This window comes from Cavia porcellus, unplaced genomic scaffold (genome assembly GCF_034190915.1).
Source record: "Cavia porcellus strain 051 isolate PalLab524CR breed Dunkin Hartley unplaced genomic scaffold, mCavPor4.1 scaffold_23, whole genome shotgun sequence".
Classification (NCBI taxonomy): domain Eukaryota; kingdom Metazoa; phylum Chordata; class Mammalia; order Rodentia; family Caviidae; genus Cavia; species Cavia porcellus.
The window spans coordinates 7,154,009-7,172,625 of record NW_026947506.1 but is presented as its reverse complement, the minus strand read 5'-3'; the positions used below and the strand labels follow the sequence as shown (position 1 = coordinate 7,172,625).

At 53.6% G+C, this 18,617-nt stretch overlaps 1 protein-coding gene across 1 annotated transcript in view; it reads left to right on the top strand.

The window, feature by feature from the left end:
* Frmpd2 (FERM and PDZ domain containing 2) overlaps positions 1 to 18,617 on the top strand; it is a 105,840-nt gene that overhangs the window by 69,631 nt on the left and 17,592 nt on the right. The window contains exons 16-22 of the mRNA XM_013148562.3: positions 2,095 to 2,293; positions 7,706 to 7,806; positions 9,852 to 9,944; positions 10,450 to 10,557; positions 10,651 to 10,767; positions 13,408 to 13,613; positions 16,352 to 16,456. Coding sequence (XP_013004016.3) covers positions 2,095 to 2,293; positions 7,706 to 7,806; positions 9,852 to 9,944; positions 10,450 to 10,557; positions 10,651 to 10,767; positions 13,408 to 13,613; positions 16,352 to 16,456 — 929 coding nt within the window. The remainder of the gene's footprint in view (positions 1 to 2,094; positions 2,294 to 7,705; positions 7,807 to 9,851; positions 9,945 to 10,449; positions 10,558 to 10,650; positions 10,768 to 13,407; positions 13,614 to 16,351; positions 16,457 to 18,617) is intronic.

Genomic DNA, 18,617 nt, shown 5'->3' with positions numbered 1-18,617 from the left:
AGCTCCACAGAGCGTGCAGCACTGACCTCAGAGAAGCTCTGGCTCTCCCAGGGCGTTGGTGGCTGCCCAGAACCCCACCCCACTGCCTGCTTGCTGTGGGTCTCATGTGGGTGTCTCCTGGGTGCCTGGACACTGCGGCCAACCTGGACTGAGCTTTTGGGGCTCCCCATTGCTTCCTGGATGCCACAGCTGTGCTGTAAGTCACCCACACTGGGGAGCAGGAGCTGTCCACTGCCTGTGGTGTGCCACTGGCGTAGGGACACGCTTCACCTTGCTTCCTTCATTCCTTAAAGGCCATCAGCTCTTGGCTCCCCTGTCCACTCTTCAAGCCCCCTAAACTTCTCTGAGTGGAGACCCGACCTCCATGGTCTCTGCAGAAACGCTGCCCCCCAGGGAGGTGGCATCCACTGTGATGAAGCCCATCGTATCTGGTGATCAGAAGGCCGGCATGCCTGCCATGCTGCTGGTGTCATTTTGGCATGCCTGGTGTCCTGTTGTCCAGCATGGACTGTAGAGTTCATAGACTCCAGTGGGAATCCTGCTTTACCACTTCCTGGCTTTGGGGCAAGTTATCAGCTCTCTCTTAGCCTCAGGCTTTCTCCTCTGTAAAGTGGGTACAGTGCCCACCAGGGAGGGGAAAGGTGGGAGCCAGTGTACCTGCTCCCCTGTGCCCATCATGGGCAAACTGTCAGCCAGGGCTGGGTGCCATTGCACCAATGTCACCATGTGACGTCACGTCATCGTGAATGCCCTGAGCTCTGGAGTGAGACCCTGTGCAGCTCTTGCACATGCTGCAGCCTCTGTCCCACCACGCGCACCCCTCTATCCGCTCTTGCTGATCCCACATGTGGAAAGGCCCAGGGTGTTGATACCCAAGCCTGGCATTTTCAGTGGGCACAGGCTTTGCAATGAACCAGAGTCCAGCAAAGGGGAAAAGGGCTGTCTGAAGGACTAGTGCCCACTGCCACCTGCCAAGGGGTGTCACCATCACCACGGGGTGATGGTGCACACCCACACATGCACATCATGCACCTCACCACACACACACACACAGATGCCACACGCACTCTGCACATCACATTACAGGTAAATATCCTACACCTACTCATGCATACACACATGCACAAAGACATTGCACACATACTGTAAACACACAAATACCCTCTCATGTCACACGTATCTTATATACATGCTTACCACACACTTGCACACATACAGAGATACCAGGACACACCACCGTTCTCACATCACATGCACCCCTACACACCCTGTATGCCCCACGTCCAATCAACACACAAACGTAGACCCCACAGACATGCACACACAGAGAGAAAATGAGCCCTCAGGCAGACATGCGCACTGGTCTTTCTTTTCCTGGTTTTAGCACGGAACAGATGGTCTGTGGGTAATGTTTTTCTTTCTCAAAATATAAAACTGGCTTTATGCAAAGCCTCATTAACTCAAGCCACCTACTGATTGAATCCCAGTTTTTATGAATGTTATAATTAGTGTAGTGGGGAGTCCCTCACCCCCGTGCTTTCAAGTTCAGGACACGAGCAGAGTCACTTAGGCAGCCTTGCTGTGTGAAGGGAGGAAAGGAGGTGTCGGAATTGAGGGTCCCAGGCAGCTGCTACAAATTCACGTTCCAGGAAAGAGAATCTTACACGAGGCGGGGTCAGCAGGGTGGGCTAAGCTGTGTACACATGAAGGGTTAAGGTTCGGAGTCCACAGGGAGGAGCCCGAATTGGAGAGCCTGGCTATTTGAGGTCCCATTTGTTATAAGACCATCTGGGAGACAGATCTGTGGTGGCAGCCAAAGCCCTGCTTCCACCCCTGGCATTCCTGGAAACGCTTTGGGCTCTCCCCATGAACCAAGCTCCTGGGCTTCCTGTCTGTCAGCTAAGCTTAGGTTTCCAAAGCACAGTCTATTAACAGGTACTAATGGGGAGCACTTGGGTCTCCAAGACTAATCACATTAATCGCAGGCAAGCAGCCTCTCCCTGCAGGAAAGGAGGGCTTGGAGTGGCTGTGTGAGAGCCATGGAAATGGCATCACTTTATGTGTGTCTGTCTTCCTCTGTCCCCTCCCCCCCAGGCCGGAGGAAGGCTGTGCAAACAGCCAGTCTGAGCCCCGCACACCAGGCCTCATCGAAGCCCCTCAGCTGGAGTCAGAGACTGTCGTGCTCTGAAAATGAGCTGTTTGCACCCAGGATGCAGGATGCTGTGGGAGGCCTGCTGAGCATGTCGCTGGAGAACTTCAGCTCTGATGGCACCAAGGAAGCTGTGAGAGGCAGGTGCGTTTCTTCAGATGTTCTCTGAGCCCGCCCGCCCAGTGCCTGGCATGCTGGCCCATCTGCCCTTGAACCAGCTGTTTAAAAGATGTCAGGCACCTGAGGAACATGGACATTCATTGGGTCACTGCCGACCAAGTTCAGAGATTATGGAAGGCTGGCCATGGGCTGGGTTGGGCCAAGCTCTATAGGGCAGAACCTCACCTACCGTGTTGCTCTTTCCTACTGGCAGAGAAACAAGTGGATGATAACAAAGAAATGGAGGAGAACAAATTGAACAAGTTCTACTAAGCCCATAAGCCAGCCACTGTTCTAGCCACTTGTACACATCATAATTTGACTTGTAAAACCCTTTCTCACTTACCTTTCATGTTGCTGAGACAGAATATCTGATACCCAAAGTCAAGGGAGAAGAGGTTTCTTTAGCTCATAGTTTGTAGAGGTTTCTGTCCAGAATTGGCTGGCTCCAAGGCATGGCAGCATGGCAGACAGAGAGAAACAGGTCATGGCAGGCAGAAGATAGCAAAGCAAGCAAGCCACAAGTGATGATAGCAGCTTCTTTCTGGCCCTTTTGTATCCTCCCCAGATCTTCCCAGTGGGCTGATTTGGTAATCGTACACCCCTAATCCCAGCACGACTCACTCCAGATCCAGCCGCCTCTGAAAAGCCACCCCCTGCCCTTGACTGCATGAGGCTTTGGGGGACATCTAGACACAAACCATAACACCTGTGAAATATTTTCAAGATTCTCTCCGCTTTACAGTAGGGTAAACTGAGGATCCAAGACACTCAAACAAACTTCTGCCTTGAAGCTGTGCTCCTTTTTCTCTTTGTGGGTGGCTTTTCCTTCAAACTTGCATGTGAAAACAGTGATCTTATAAATGCAGCTTTCCATTGTAAAACAATGATCCATACATTTAAAAATAGCCTGGAACTTGGGTTACACTTACTTTGCAAGTTATATAAATAGCACAGATTCCCAGGCAGGGCGTGCCCAGAGAGGATGCTGCTGCAGGAGTTGTTTGCTGGGATGAGTTGTACATTAGCTTCAGTAACAGGGTATCGATGATTCATTTGAACCGAAATTCATGTACATGTGTATGTATGTGTATTATATCTATAATGAGGGTAATTCTTAAGAAATTGTTTCCTGACTTCTGTTAGTGCAAATGTATGTCCCAGTACACTGAAGGTCACTTGATAACAGGCAACAAAAACTGCATCTATTGCTGTACCCTAAAGTGTACGGCGGCATCAAACAGTGTGTTGGTGTCTTAGTCTTTCTCCTCATCACTGAGATACAATGCCTGATACCTCATGGTCACTTCGTGGTGACCAGGAAACGGAGAAAATGAAGGGGTGAGTTGGGAAGGGAGCTCCCAGTGACCTGCTTCTTTAACCAGGCCACCCCTCCTTACAGCACATTAACTATAAAGTCATTGGTGGACCAATCAGTATATGATCCGATCATCCCAGAAGGCCCACCTGTGATCACATGAGGCTTTCGGGGGACATTCACCTGTAAACCATCACAGTCAGGACCAGATACCTGAGATAATAACTTAAAGAAGGGAAGGTTTATTTTGGCTCATGATTACAGAGAGTTCAGTCCATGGCTCCATCGTTTCTGGGCTGTGGTGAGGCAGCTTGTCATGGTGGAAGGGTGTGGCAGAGGAAGTACAGAGTGAGGAAGACAGCCAGAGGTGCAGGGCCTGTACCTTTCCAGCGCATGACCCCAGTGACCGTCTTCCTCCAATGTGCCCGCCTCCCGGTGGCCCTTCATGTGAACTCATGGATGGCACAGGATGTCGGTAAGGTCAGCACCCTCATGATCCAGCCATCTCTGGAGGCCCTACCTCTGTGCATTGCTATATTGGGGATCGATCCCTTAAAGGGAGAACTTTTGAAGGTCATTTCGGATCCAGATCAAAACAAACAGCAATCATTTCATTACTGCATCTCACAAGTTTCTTGGCTGAAAAATCAAGCAGAACTCTGTGGGGGGCTTCTTCTGCTTCATGTGGTGTTGGCCTGGATCACGATGTTCCTCAGTGAGTCCTGGGTGCTGGGTGAGTTTGGAAGGTCTGAGATGCCTGTCCTCATGTGCCCAGCCCCTCAGTGCAGGAGGCTGGGATGTGGACCATGTTTGATCCTTCATGCAGTGTCTCTAGCAAGGTTTTACAGGGTAGCTCTGGCTTTGAGAGCCCAGGGAGAGGCTGTGAATCGTCTCAGAGTCTAGGCCTAGAGTTAGCATGTGTCAGTTCATCCACACTCCTATATGCACCGAGGACCACCTTTAGGGGGATAAGGAAACCGAGGACTTACCTTTGAGTGTTGTCCACCTGGAGGACCCCAGAAGCACAGCCTGGGATAATGACTTGGTGCAGGTGGGCCTGGGAGTGGGCAGAGAGTGAGCCTGGGAAGGGAAGGTCACTACAGGGTGGGGTCATCAGAGCAGCAGTCGAGGGCAACCAGGGCTGTGTTGCACTGAGAAGCTACAGAAGCTCCCCGCAGCTTTCCACTGCACGACAGGTGGCAGGTGCTTTGCACCCAGCCCTACTGGTTGAAGGTCATCGGAGGGAGGATTGGCTCCCCCATAGTTTGGGTGAGGTTGGAGAGGTGGGGGTGGATGGGGAGTCCCCAAGATGTACAGGAAACTTGAGGTCAGAAAGAGGGGGACACTGTCAGCAGGAGCTGAGCCTGTTCCCCCATGCTGCCCACCATGTCTGTGACTGAAGTCTGCAGTGGGCCAGGAGTGTTGAGAGTGCCCATAGGACACTGCCAGTCTGAGCTGGATGAGGAGTTCGGTGTCTCTGCTGTGCCTCAGCTGCGGTCCCCCGGCCTGGGTTGTGGAGTGATCCTGCTGCCACCAGAGCCCGCTTATGTGACCTGCCCAAATGAGTGGTGCTGTGTGGTCCTCGGCAAGTCATTCAGTGTGGCCGTGCCTCAGTTTCCCCATTCCTCCAGGGGTGTGAGCAGCCTGGGCAGGCAGCTGTGGGAATGCAGCTGTGTCACAAGTGCTGAGTGGTGCCGAGTGGTTGGTGCCCTTTCTCTGATCTCTAAGGCAGATGCTGGGCCATCTGCCCCTCAGAGTGAGGTCCTGGGAGCGTTGTGTGGGGATGTGACATCAGATCTTCACTCTAAAGAGTAGGCTTTAGGCTAAGTCAGAGCGAGGAGAGGAACCTCTGTTAGTCTACTGGAAAGAAGACTTAAACCTCAGCTCTGTGCCAGCCCTGGACTGGGTGCAAGGATTCGGCGAGGAGCAGGACAGATGTGGGCCTTGGCTTGTGGTGCTTGTGGGCAGCAGAGGTGCCCATGCAGGATGGCATGGGAAAGAGTGTGTCATGCCAGCAGCTTGGCACTTGGAGCAGGTGACCAGCGAGGGCTGCAGCTGGGAGGGGAAGGCTGAGGCTGCCTCCAGCGTCTGCGTCAGGGGTCCCCGTCACAGCACTGTCCCTTACTCCACACCTCTCAGAAGAGATGGTAGCAGATGCCAACCCTGACGTGCAGCCCTGTGCCTACAGGAGTCGGCTACTGCTTTCTGTCCCTGCTTCTGAAGTCAGTGAAGGGCTGGCTCCTCCACGTGCTGGCCGCCTTGTGTCCCCTCCGTGCCGATAGCTACCTGCTTTCAGCCGCCTGCTCTGCTCAGCACCGAGGCTCCCGAGGAAGCGGGGAAGTGCGGTCTCCCCCGTCCTGAAGCTGAGTGTAGACACACTTTTAAAAAAGGCTTGCACCAAAGGAAATTTTAAGTTGTGGTAAAATACTCAAACCATAACGTGTAATGTTGTGACACAGTCCCTTGGGAGTGTCCATTCGGTGGCATTCGGTCCAGGCACCTTACGGTAGGCTGTGCAGCCACAGGACCCTTCCCATCATCCCAAGCTGCGACTCCGCCCCAGGCCGCGCCTGCTCCCTGTCCCGCCTTTGCTCAGCCCTGATGGCTACCATTCTATTTTCTGTCTGCTCGTGTGACACAATAAGCCTCGTATACGTGGGCCCCTGTATCATTTGTGCTTTGGTGACCTGCAGTAAATGGCCTTTACACAAACGTGGGTTGCTTGTGTAGCACAGGTCCCCTGAGCCACGGAAACCTGGGACACAGAAGCCCTTCCCTCCTTGCAGAGGCCACGTGTCCTTGGCTCCTCCCACGCTGCTGCGCTCCTCCTGCTGAGCAGTCCCTCTGCAGGGTGCCACGCTCCCTGCCAGGAGCTCCTCGGTTCAGTTCATTGTTCCAGGGTGTGTCCAGGGATCCATGGATCCCAGACCTCCATCCCTACTGCTGGCCAGCTACCTAGGCTGTGGGCAGGCCCTGGGGACAGTCTGAGTGATGGTCTGCTCAGGTGATTGGTCATCTGGCTGGATAGCAGGACTCTGGTCACCCACAGCTTTGCATCTGTTCTCTGAATGTATCTTGTCACTGCGCAAAGCTCACTCTGGGGTTGAGACAGGGTCCCCACTCGAACCTGAACCAACCAAATGCCTGGACCAACCTTTGCTTGCTAGAGTGTTGTGTGTATGAGTCCGTTTTCTGTTCCTATAACAAAAAATGCAGGCAGGTATCTCACAAAAGAAAAGGATCTAGTTAGCTCACAGCTCTGCGGGCCAACAGTTCAAACAGCATGGTGCTGGCTCTAGTGGGGTCCCATTTCTCATGACAGGTGGCAGCATAGGGACAGGGCATAGAGAAGGATAGATCTCATGATGAGAGGGGAATCTAGAGACAGAGATGGGGACCTGGCCAGGGTCCCTGAGAACTCTGTGATCCCTTCTGAGACCTTGCTTCCCACCACCTCTAAGCCCCACCTTTTAAAGGCCCCGTCACCCAATACCACCACATGGAGACTAACCTTCTAACACATGAAGCCCTGGGGAACAAATACCTCTAAACCCCAGCACACACAGCAGAGGCTGGGGGAGCCCACAGGAACACTTTATGTTTGCAGTGTGTGTGATCAGAACATCCAATTCAAATAACTGCCATGCTGTCACAGGTAAGTGACCATGTGTGGCCCTCCGAGGGACAGCATTGGAGGGTAGTGGGGTATGGCTAGCTCTGAAAAGGGCCTTCGGCTAACATCAAGGCCAAACCACAGTACACCAGGATCCACAGGGAGTGCTGGAACTTTACGCTTACTATCTAATTTTGGCACTGTTACACCTGCTGCCCCAGGAAGACCATTGCTAGTCCACGACGGAGCGGAGGATTCTTCCATAGCCGCACGTCCAACCCAATGGTGGGGGGTGGGAGGTTCTGGTGCAGTCCACGTGGCTTCAGAGGCAGAAAGATCTCCTGGTGGCTCCTGAGAGCCCAATGAGCCTCCCGTGGGATCTGACCCAGGCCACCACCTGTGCCCCCAAACACTGGCACAGTTGCCTTCCACGGCCACCTCATCTCACCTGGGCCTTTTCCCACAGCCCCTGTGCTGGCCAGGAGCAGCAGGACAGTGCCTGTTTGATGCAGAAGCCAAGGAACTGTGACCGTCTCTTGGGGCCGCTTGCTCAGGGCATGTGCCCAGGTAAGGCGCAGGCCGGGGCCGGGGTGGGTAGAGGGAGCCTTCCAGGGGGTTCTTTCAATCTCTTGTGGCACTTCATTTTTCTTCTCAATATTTGCAATGTTTTTCTCCTCTTCCTCCTCCCCCTCCTCCTCCTCCTTCTCCTCCTCCTCCACCTGCTCCTCCTCCTCCACCTGCTCCTCCTCCTCCACCTGCTCCTCCTCCTCCACCTCTTCCTCCTCCTCCACCTCCTACACCTCCTCCTGCACCTCCTCCTCTTCCTCCTTTATCTCCTCCACCTCCTCCACCTCCTCCTCCACCTCCTCCTCCACCTCCACCTTCTCCTCCACCCCCTCCTCTACCTCCTCTACCTCCTCCACCTCCTCCACCTCCTCCTCCTCCACCTCTTCCTCCTCCTCCACCTTCTCCTCCTCCTCCTTTATCTCCTCCACCTCCTCCTCCACTTCCACCTTCTCCTCCACCTCCTCCACCTCTTCCTCCTCCTCCACCTCCTCCTCCACCTCCACCTTCTCCTCCACCTCCTCCACCTCCTCCTCCTCCACCTCTTCCTCCTCCTCCACCTTCTCCTCCTCCTCCTTTATCTCCTCCACCTCCTCCTCCATTTCCACCTTCTCCTCCACCTCCTCCACCTCTTCCTCCTCCTCCACCTCCTCCTCCACCTCCACCTTCTCCTCCACCTCTTCCTCCTCCTCCACCTTCTCCTCCTCCTCCTTTATCTCCTCCACCTCCTCCTCCACTTCCACCTTCTCCTCCACCTCCTCCACCTCTTCCTCCTCCTCCACTTCCTCCTCCATCTCCTCCTCCACCTCCTCCACCTTCTCCTCCACCTCCTCCACCTTCTCCTCCACCTCCTCCACCTTCTCCTCCACCTCCTCCTTCTCCTTCTTTTCCCCACTGGAGGTGGAGGTTGGGAAGAGCTCTTCCAGTCCACTTCTGGCCTGGGCTGGGTATATGGATTAGCCTTAGTGAAGCAATTTCCTGTGCTCCGATGCAGCCTGAGGAGCTGGACCAAGCTGGACTGGTGTGTTCAGAAAGAGGCACCAAGGCCCTGGTCCTGCTTCCTTGGTTTCCAGAACACACACCAGGCAGGCAGGGCTCCTGCAGGTTTCCAGCTGGATGTAGGCAGGGATTCCATACCCAGGGGGAAGCTTTATGCTTGATCTGGACTAGCACCTGGCTTCTCTCCTTTGTTGACTCTGCTGGGCTCCTCCCTGCTTCCTAGGGCAGGGAAAGATGGGGGGCAATGTGATGTTGTGTCACCACTGAGGGTTCCCATGTGACAAGCATTAGGGCTCCAGCTGGCAGGGGATGACCACAGGGCTCTAATATGGGTTTTTCCCATAGTGCTCTTGGGGCCTGAGGCACAGCTGCCGGTCCCTGTCACCCTCTGGCTGTTAGAGACCTACGATAGGCCCGTTACTCTAACAGACACCTGAGCTATGCCAGCTTATCAAGACTTTACCTTGGCTCATGGTCTCCGAGGCTTCCATCCATGGTTATCTGTCCCTGTTGCTCTGAGCCTATAGTGGCATAAAGATCATCAGGGAAGAGATCTGGTAACCAGAAGAAAACAGAGAGAGAAAAGGACCAGGGGCCCTATAACCCCTCCCAGAGCACCCCCAAACCCCTGACCTAACTTCCCCCCAATAGGCGCCACCTTCTAGAGATTCCCCGCCTCCCAGACTGGGGTCCCCAAGCCTCCACCACATGGGCCCTTGGAGAACCTGCAGGTCCCACATGTAGCAAGGCCCAAGCAGGAAAGGTCGGGCTGTCTGGTCTCTGAGTTTTGGGTTTAGTTATATCATCCATCACTTAACTCCCAAGCAGCTAGAGTCAGTCCTGCAGAAACAGACTCATGTTCCACCCCGCCTGGCCTCTGCTCTCACAGCTGACCTTGATACCCTGATCCTTGAGATCATGAGATCCCTTCCGGGTGTGGTGGGAGAGTAAACGGGGTGTGTGTGTGCATGCATGTGTGCAATCCGGTCTCCCCGCTTTCTATTGAGGGGGTGATGGAACACAACAGGGTTGTGTGATCCCCTCTCCAGGGTCACAGAGTAGCAGGAGAGGGAGCCTCACCGCTGAGCTGCGTCGGGAACTTGTGCACGTGGCGCTGCAGCGGGACCCGCACCGAGGCTTCGGTAGGAGCCCCAGGGAGGAGCCGCCTTCCCAACTTCTGCCTTTTTCTCCCTCCCAGACTCCCTGAAAAGCAGTGGCTCAAAGATCCCTTGTCTGAAGCGTCTTCAGGGTACATCTAAGCAGAATAGAAAAGATCCCCCCAGTAAGGGCCACAGCCTTTCCCAGATTCTTTGTGATGGGGAGGAACAGCTGATCTGTCTTTTGTTACTGAGCCTATTTTAAGACCCTTTAAACCTTGGAAGAGCAAGGTCCGGAGACAGGGTTCTTGGTTGGAAACCATCTCTTCCCTGTCTCTGGTTATCTGCCAGAGCAGCTCCAGTGCACGTCCAGCTGTGGGTCCAGCTTGGGCTGCGAGGCTGGAAGGAGAGAGCCCTTTTCTCCTGCCCGCGTGCTGCACCCGGGTCCAGATGCCAACTGTGCCGGGCTGCTTGCTAGCTGTGGGAGCCCAAGTGAACAACCCAAGCTCTCCGAGCTGCCAAGTCATGAAGACGCCATCTTGGATTACAGGTTTTGTCATCAGTGAGGGAGAAGATGTGGGCCAAGCGAGTCCTGGCATTTTTATATCTTCTGTTATACCTGGAGGACCAGCAGCAAAGACAAAGAAGATCAAACCAGGTATGTCTTGGAGCATTTGGCCTGAGATGCTGTCTTTAGGATGCACGCTCTCCTTTTTCCTTATGGGATCTCTGAGGTGGTTTCTTTTTCCAGGAGGGCAGATCCTGGCCTTGAACCGCATCAGCCTGGATGGCTTCACCTTCGCCATGGCCGTCAGAATGATTCAGAATTCTCCTGACCACCTAGAGCTCACCGTTTCCCAGGCCGAAGGTGCGCGTCCACACTGCGGGCCTCCTTCCTTCTGGGAGACACTGACCGCCCAAGGCTACATGGCCTTTGTGCTGCTGTCCTGGTGGCGGCAGCCTGCAGAGAGCCAGTGCAGCGGGACTGATCACTAAGCCCTGCGATTTCGGGGTCAGGGCGGGCCTGGCCTCTGCTGGTCTTACTGAAGGGAGGCCACTCGCTCTGCTTTTTATTAGCATCCTGTGCTTTTCTAGCTCTTCCCACAGGAGGAGGACTTTCCTGTGTCACTCAGGGGCTTAGCGAAAGTAGCTTATCTTAAGGTTTCTACATGGCTGGGCCTTCCCCGGGTACCTTTTAGCCTGTGGACAGAGCGGCCTCAGAGGCCACCCTACAGCTGTCAGCACTGGCCTCAGGGCCACCGTCTCTGTGGGATGTCACAGCAGTGCCACTTGTCCAGAGCAGTTCAGCAGTCCTTGAATTTTCCTGCATGGTCTCTGCAGAGAAGGGCACTCGGGACTTCCCTCTGGTTGTTAAGAAACATAATACAGATTGTCAAATCTCAATCTAGGCTGAGCAAGGATGGGCTGCCATGCTGGAGTATGTATGTGTGCGTGTGTGTGTGTTTGTGTGTGTGTGTGTGTGTGATATTAGTACCCAAAATCTGCATTGTTTAGACCACCACCTTACAGTAGACTCCAGACAATGAGTCCTTTAGTAGAATGGTTTAGCTCTAAAATGACCCCCAAAGTCTCAAGTGGAAGGTCACTGGATCATGGGGGTGCTGTGCTGATGGGGGTTCATCCATAGGTGAGCTCATAGCCAAATCTGCTGTTAGAGGTGGGGCCTGGCTGGAGGTGGTCCCTGGGGGCTAAACCTGGAAGGGAGGGTGCGTTCTTGTTCCCAGCTCCTCCCCTCTCTCCCTCCCAGCTTTCTGGCCGCCATGGGTGGAGCAGCTCTCCTCCCCCAGTCCCTTCTACCATGCTGTTTTGGCCTTGGAGCCAGCTAACCATCGACTGAGCCCATGAGCCAAAGTAAACTCCTCCTCTTTTAAATTGTGAGTGTCAAGTGGGGTGTTTCAGTGATGGAAAAGCCACAAAGACATCACAAAGTTTAGGAATTAAGTGTCGCAGTTACGGTTCCTTCTGTCCCTTCCACTGATAGAGGAAGAGGTGTCCATCATGACACTGGCTGGATCCCTTGGGTACAGACCTGACCACTACGAATTTCTATCTGCTTGGGTTGCTGTTGAGACAGCAGTGCAGCTTGGAGGCCAGGGAACTGGCAGGCAGCAAGCCCTGGCAAGCGGCATGGAGGTCCCCAGCAAAGGGAGTACAATGCTTGTTTTTTTTTTTGTTTTTTCAGTATTGGGGATCAAACCCAGGAGTGCCCCGCTACCTCTTTTTATTTTGAGATGGGGTCTCACTAAGTTGCCTAGACTCTGGGATTACAGGTGTGCATTACTATGCTGCCATAAGTTGAGTTTTAGTCTCCCAGATGAAGTCACTTAGCCCGTGCTTCCGTCAGACAGGACACGGTGGCACAGCGTGATTTCCAGGTCAGTTGTAAATCTTCTCCTTGTCTCCGGGGAGGGCGTGGACCCTCTATTGCCAGAAGGACCCTCACTGCAGATGATGAAAGCCGTGGCCAGGATTCTCGAGTTTCTGCTCGTTACTGAATACCTTTAGATTGGAATAACTCCAAGCCAAATCCATTAAATCAAATTCATTCAAATCAGATTCATTCAGTACGAGAGTTGGGGCATTTCCCCGGGGGCTGATGAGTCTGTGTCAGAGTAGAGACTCTGCCTGTCACTTTATGTATTTAGGTCTAAAGCCACCCTAATGCCTATGCTTTCCTCCCATGTGCAATCATTAAGCAGTTATCATTAGCACATTAATAGTAAAGACCTCATTTTTCATATGAACTATGCTACATATGCATATATATAATGTGTGTATATATACACACATACACACATTTTATATCTTATTCTCTTTATATCTATAAAGCCCCCCTCTATAAATACTAGCGAAGCCTCGCTAATCCTATGAGATGATTGGTGATGGTATTAGCTCTATTTTAGAAATAAGGAAATTGTCCAAGGGTTTACCCATGGATTCCTGCTTCCTAATCTCTCTCCCTTCTGTGCTGTCCAGGTTTCCTGGGCCCCACAGACCCCACACGGTGGTCTCTGGGTCACATGCTGAGTGTAGCTGTGTAAAGCAGGGTCTTTGGGAGAGGCCAGGGCTAAGAGCAGGGCTGTGCGCCGGTCATAGATTGGGCACAGGGTGCTTCGTCCTTGGGACTGCGCTTTCCCCTCGCTGAGGGGGGATGACACTTTCCTGGGGTCTTTTGAGAAAGCAGAAAGATCTCTCCTCTCCATCTCTGTGGCAGTTCTCACCGAGGGCAGCTGGCAGGATTCGCTCTCCTCGCTCCTGGGGTTTAACAGTTGACCACCCAAGTGGCCTCCTTTTCCAGTTCTGAATCACATGCGGAACCTTCCCTTGCTCTGTTCTAAATGTGGCGTCCTTGGGGAGATGCCAGGTTCACACCACTCCCCGTACCTGTAAAGGAACTCTCTGTCCCTGAAGGCAGACTCTGGCACACACAGTGGCCCTGCGATGCCAGCCTTGCCAAGCTGCTGACCTCTTCTGGGTTACGTCACAGGTGTTTGTGGAAACGCCCCCAGGGAAGGAAAGGACGGCATGGCCACTCCTGGCATCTTCACTCCAGGCGTCCTGAGTGCCGGGCACCAGGGAAGCATCTCATCACATGTGCAAGAGCAGGACGGAGACCCTGAGGAGCGGGAAATGGCCCAGGCGCAGAGCCCCACACCCCAGCAGAGGCCTCAGCACGCGCCTCTGCCAGGGAAGGTGATGGTCCCTTGGTTCATGTCCTAGAATTTAGGGTGCATCCCCCAGGTCCTGTACTCTCTGTGTGCTGTGTCACTAGCGGTTACTCAGGCCCTCTGACCTCAGTGTCTTCCTCTGTGCAGTGGAAATGGTTGCCCTGCATGGGCGCTGGGGGAGAGGGCTCCTATCAGTGCCTGGGACCCGGGGTCAGTGTTGGGCACCAGCACCCTCATCACCAGTTAGAATGGTTACAGAGACCACATGAGCAAGGGCATGGCTACCAGGGCCGGGCACAGGCAATCAGTGTCTCATGATCTTGACCTCTAACTGTCCCCACTCTGGCCCTCAGAGGCTCTGCTCTGGACCGACAGCCTGGGGAGGAAGAAGAGTCAGCCTGGTCCTGGCAAACCCAGAGCACTGCGCTTCAGGCCTGGCTCTCCTCTACCCCTGCCGTCTCCTTAGGGTCCCTGGTGGCCCACAGACCACGCTCTAGGCCCTTCCATTTGCTTTGGGTCCCCTGTCGCTGTCACTCATGGACCACATCAATTCTCTGTTCCCACAAAGGCCTGGCTGGAGACTGCATTGGTGCACAAGTAGGGACAGGATTATTGCCACTGTCTTGACCCGGGCTGGCTGTCCCTCTGCCAACAGCACAGCTCCGTTCTACCAGGCCCCCTGGCTCTGTTGCCCACCCCTGGTCAGGCCCCAGGTTCAGGCGGTACCAGCCCCGGTGTTCACTGGCCTCTTGCTGGTCCCCAGAGGCTGCCAGCTCCTCTGAGGTTGGCTGGCATCCACCTGATGCAGAGGTCAGCAGGGTGGGGAGGGCTGGCATTTATCCTTACATGCACCCAGTGCTGCCCTGGGCGCTATGTGTGCTGTCCAGGGACTTTCTCCAAGCCTGGGTACACCGGGATACCTGCCTGCCCTTTTACAGGGCGGTGTCGAGGCACAAGGACAAAAGTGGCATGCCACGGTCTACAGGAAGTTTGTGGTAGACTCAGGGCCAGAATCTGAGGGGCTGGGGTCACGCGTGACACTTGCTTCCCAGGGAGGCTCCTTTGGTGTGACACAGGGCAGAGAGGGCCTCCGTGACCCTGAAAGCTGGTTTCTGGGGCCAGCAGAGAAGGGCACAGTGGCTTCCCCGTGCCACAGTGGGCTGTGATAAACACTGCCAGACCTGTGCAGTCCAGCCTTCCCTGGAGCCCTGGCCAGATTTGCGACCTGTGAGCTTCTGAGACACAGCGAGCTTACACTGTCACGTTGGGTCTCACCCTTGATAGTCGCTTGATTCTACAGATTCTGATGTTCAGAATAAATTCCTCACTGTGGAGGCATTACTGGGGGAGAGCCAAGGCCATATTTACTCCCATACCAATCTCCCCGGAACCTCTAAGTGTTGCGTTAATAATTTTTCATTTTATTCCAGTTTGCTTATTTTCTGGTGTGTTAATAGTATTTTCCAACATGGGCCAGAAAGCACAGGGGACAGATGAGGCAAAAGACACTTTTTCTAGGACCAGGGACCAACAGAGCCTGAACAACGACTTGGGTATTCTCTGCCTCGGACTGATGGTCACCCGGCCTGGCACACACACGCTGGCCTCCTCCTTCCCATGCTGAGCTTTGGCCTCAGCCACGCCCAGCTCTGCATTGCACTGTCCCTCTTCCTGGCTGCTTGTATTTGTGTCCCTGAGCCTCAGGGCCATCACATTTGCACTTACTATCTGGTGGCTGTGGGTTAATGTGTTGGCAATCTCTTTGGTGAAAGTCTCCACCCGGCTAGGTCTGTGTCACTGCCGCCCTCTCCCCAGCAACTCACACAGCATCTGTGTCTTAGTCCACTTGGTGTTACTATAACAGAAAGCCATGGACTGGGTAAAGGAGCAACCGTGGAAAAGTACGCAGCTCATATTTCTGGAAGTCTGGGATGGAGGGGCCACTCTGCTGAAGTCTTCTTGCTGATAGGGGATGGTGTCACCCCGCGAGGGAGAAAGAGGAGGAGGAAACCCACTCCCCAACTAATCCATCCTGCAGATTGTGCCTTCATGACCTACTCATCCCTCAAGGACTCTCATGATGGCATTAACTGTCCTGATTTCTGTTCCATTTCAATATGAGTTTGTAAGGGGACATTCAGACCATTGCAGCCTGGCACATAATAGGTGCTCAGTGAATTCTGCTGCATGATTGGGTGAATGGATGAATAAGTCTTATGTGGCTGTTGCCACCTGACCTAGCAAAGTGTCCGTACATGGTGTGATCACTGTTCTCTGCCCTAAAGCATGCAGCTCTTGTATAACAAAGACCTAACCAGGAAGAGTGGCAAGCCCTCTGGGGCTGTCCTTTGCCTCAGGCAGCACTGTGTCTCTGTTACGCCCACACTTGGCTGGCACTGTGTATGGGGATCCCCGGAAGTACCCGTACAACTTCCATTCTAACACATGAGTGCAGACAGCAGGAGGCCTGCATTTATTGGGACCCCGTCATGTTTGGGCACAGTTGCCACCACACAGACGGGGAAGATCAACCTGCTAGCTCTTTGGATTGGAAAGTGGACGTTGGAGGATCTGAGAGACTTGGCTAAGGTCACATGGGGAGGGACTGCTGCTACCGGGGAGAGGCCCTGCTGGCCAGCCTGGAAGCCCACGCTGCTTCTCAGTGCAGTGCTGCCCGCTCCTGGGAGCAGAGGAGCCTTCTGTGCAGACGGGGCAGGCACCTCGTGCTTCTTTTTTTAAATTTCTAATTGTTGTTTGGGACAGGGTGCTGGTACTTCTCCCCCCCCATCACCTCTGGAAACCAACTCAGGCGAAATATACTTCGTAGAGCTGGTTAAAGAAGACGGAACACTTGGATTCAGCGTGACGGTAAGCGTGAGTGGGGGTGGAAAACAGTGAAAGAGCCGTCCGTGGTGGGCTTTGCACCCTGATAATGTGTGCATTGTGCACGAGTGGCATGTGGAAAGTGAATGAGCCACGAAGGTCCATGTGAGCCACCTGTGGGGGACTAGAGCTCAAAGACAAACTGGGAAACGCAGGGCAACTAGAGGTGCAGGCCCTGGGGAGCCCCAGCCCCGGGAGGAGACAGTGCCGTGAAGTCAGAGGGAGTGTCCCGACTCTGAGGGTAGCTGGTCAGTGAGAAGACGGGGTGCCCACGGGCACAGCCAAAGTCAAGTGGGGCAGTCTATGGTCGTCCCAAGTGGGTCACAGAGGAGCCTTGTACTTGGTCCTCCAAGAGGCAGGACAAAGTTCAGTGTGTGAGACCCCTGCCCAGTTGGCACTTTGCATGTGGCTTCTGAGCTCTACCTGGCAGATCCCAGATGAGGGAGATGACCCGTGAGATCACCCACCGGTTTGGAGCACGGAGCACACAAAGGCGGTGACAACTCAGAGCCACAGTCGGAGGGTGGCACTCTGATTCCCAAGCACCGCAACCTGTTACTGTGGGACCCTGGACCATGTCTGCATTACAGGAATGTCATTGTTGATGGGAAAGGGACAGGAAGTTTTCAGCAGGCAAGGGAATGGTGTGACCAGTGAAAGCTTCTAGAGGAGACCCGAGAGGTGGGTGGCACGCTTTGGTTTCCTCCATGAGAATGCTGTGCGTCTAGATAGAGCAAGGATCGTGCCTGCTGCCCCACCCACATGCCGTCAGCTCGTCAGTCAGTGATTTTAACAGAATAAGACCCCAAGAAATAAGGCTCATGCACCCCAGAGGACGAGCAGACTGGTACCAAGGACATCAATTTATTCTTCACTTGAGGTAACATTCCTGACAGACATCAAACACAGCTATTTCTTCTCTGAAACACTTGGCTACTGTTTCCATTATTCATATATATATCTGTATATATGCATATGCTAAAAAGTTGGTGATCTCCTTTGGCTGACAAAAAACTTAGATTTTCCTTAGAGAAATTTAATTTCAGAAATAATTATGAAATGTCTTGCCCCAATCCAAATAGCCATCAAGCAAATGAAAAACACTCGAAGCCATGAGAAGCCGTGGGAATAGAAATGAAATTTTATAACTATAACGATCAGCACAGCCAAATATAGCTGATGGGATGCAGGGGGAAAAAAGGACCGGGTACAAATCTGTTAGAAATGTGAATAATTATGTGTGCGTTCACGTTGGGATGCAATCTGGCAACATCTATCAGAATGGAGATGTACGTATCCCGGAGCCCATGGAAATAGCAACAAGATTCCCAGTGTACGTGTAAGGCTGTACATGTAGGAGGTTTAATGCACTGTTGCTTATAGTGACGAAATGCTGGGGAAACTGTCTGGGACCAGTTTTGGAAAGGCTGCACGTGGTACGGCACATGTTCACGTAGACACCAAGCTGCTGCCATGAAAGTGATTTTGCACTGGGTTCAGCCCAATGGAAAGAGTTCCATGAGGACCTGCCAAGCAAGCAAGAGAGAAGCGGAGAGCGGTGGACAGGAGGCCCCTTTCTGTGCGCTGGTGACCTAGGGGAGTGCATATGCACTTCTGTGCTTGTTAGTGAGAAACAGAGGCCACCAACCGGCGGTCTGAACTGAAGCTGTGTGACTGGGAAGAGAGGACTGTGTCACCCTCCCACCAGGCCTTCCTAAACAGGAGCTGCAGGGGCCGGACAGTAAGAGGGCAGGAAATGTGGAAGTCCACTAGCACGGCGAGACCGAGGGTCTGGGTGTGCAGCTGCTCAGGAAGGGGGTTGGGAGCCCCTGGGAGACGACTGACAGTCTTGAGGTTCTCCATTAGCATTGCTGGAGTCTTGTTCGAGAGTTCTTGGATTCATCAAAAACAAAAACAAAACCATTTCACCAGGCCGCAGGGTCTGTCAGTCAGCTTCCTGTTACTGTAACAAGTGCCTGAGACAATCAGCTTGCAAAGAGAAAAGGTGATTACGGGCCAGAGTTTTAGAAGTTTCAACCCCTGATTGGTTGGCTCCATTTGGGGAGGGCAGGCAGTGAATTGGAGAGGAGGTGAGCTCAGAACCCCTTTGAGGGCACCCCCCAAGATCTAGAGACTTCCCCACATG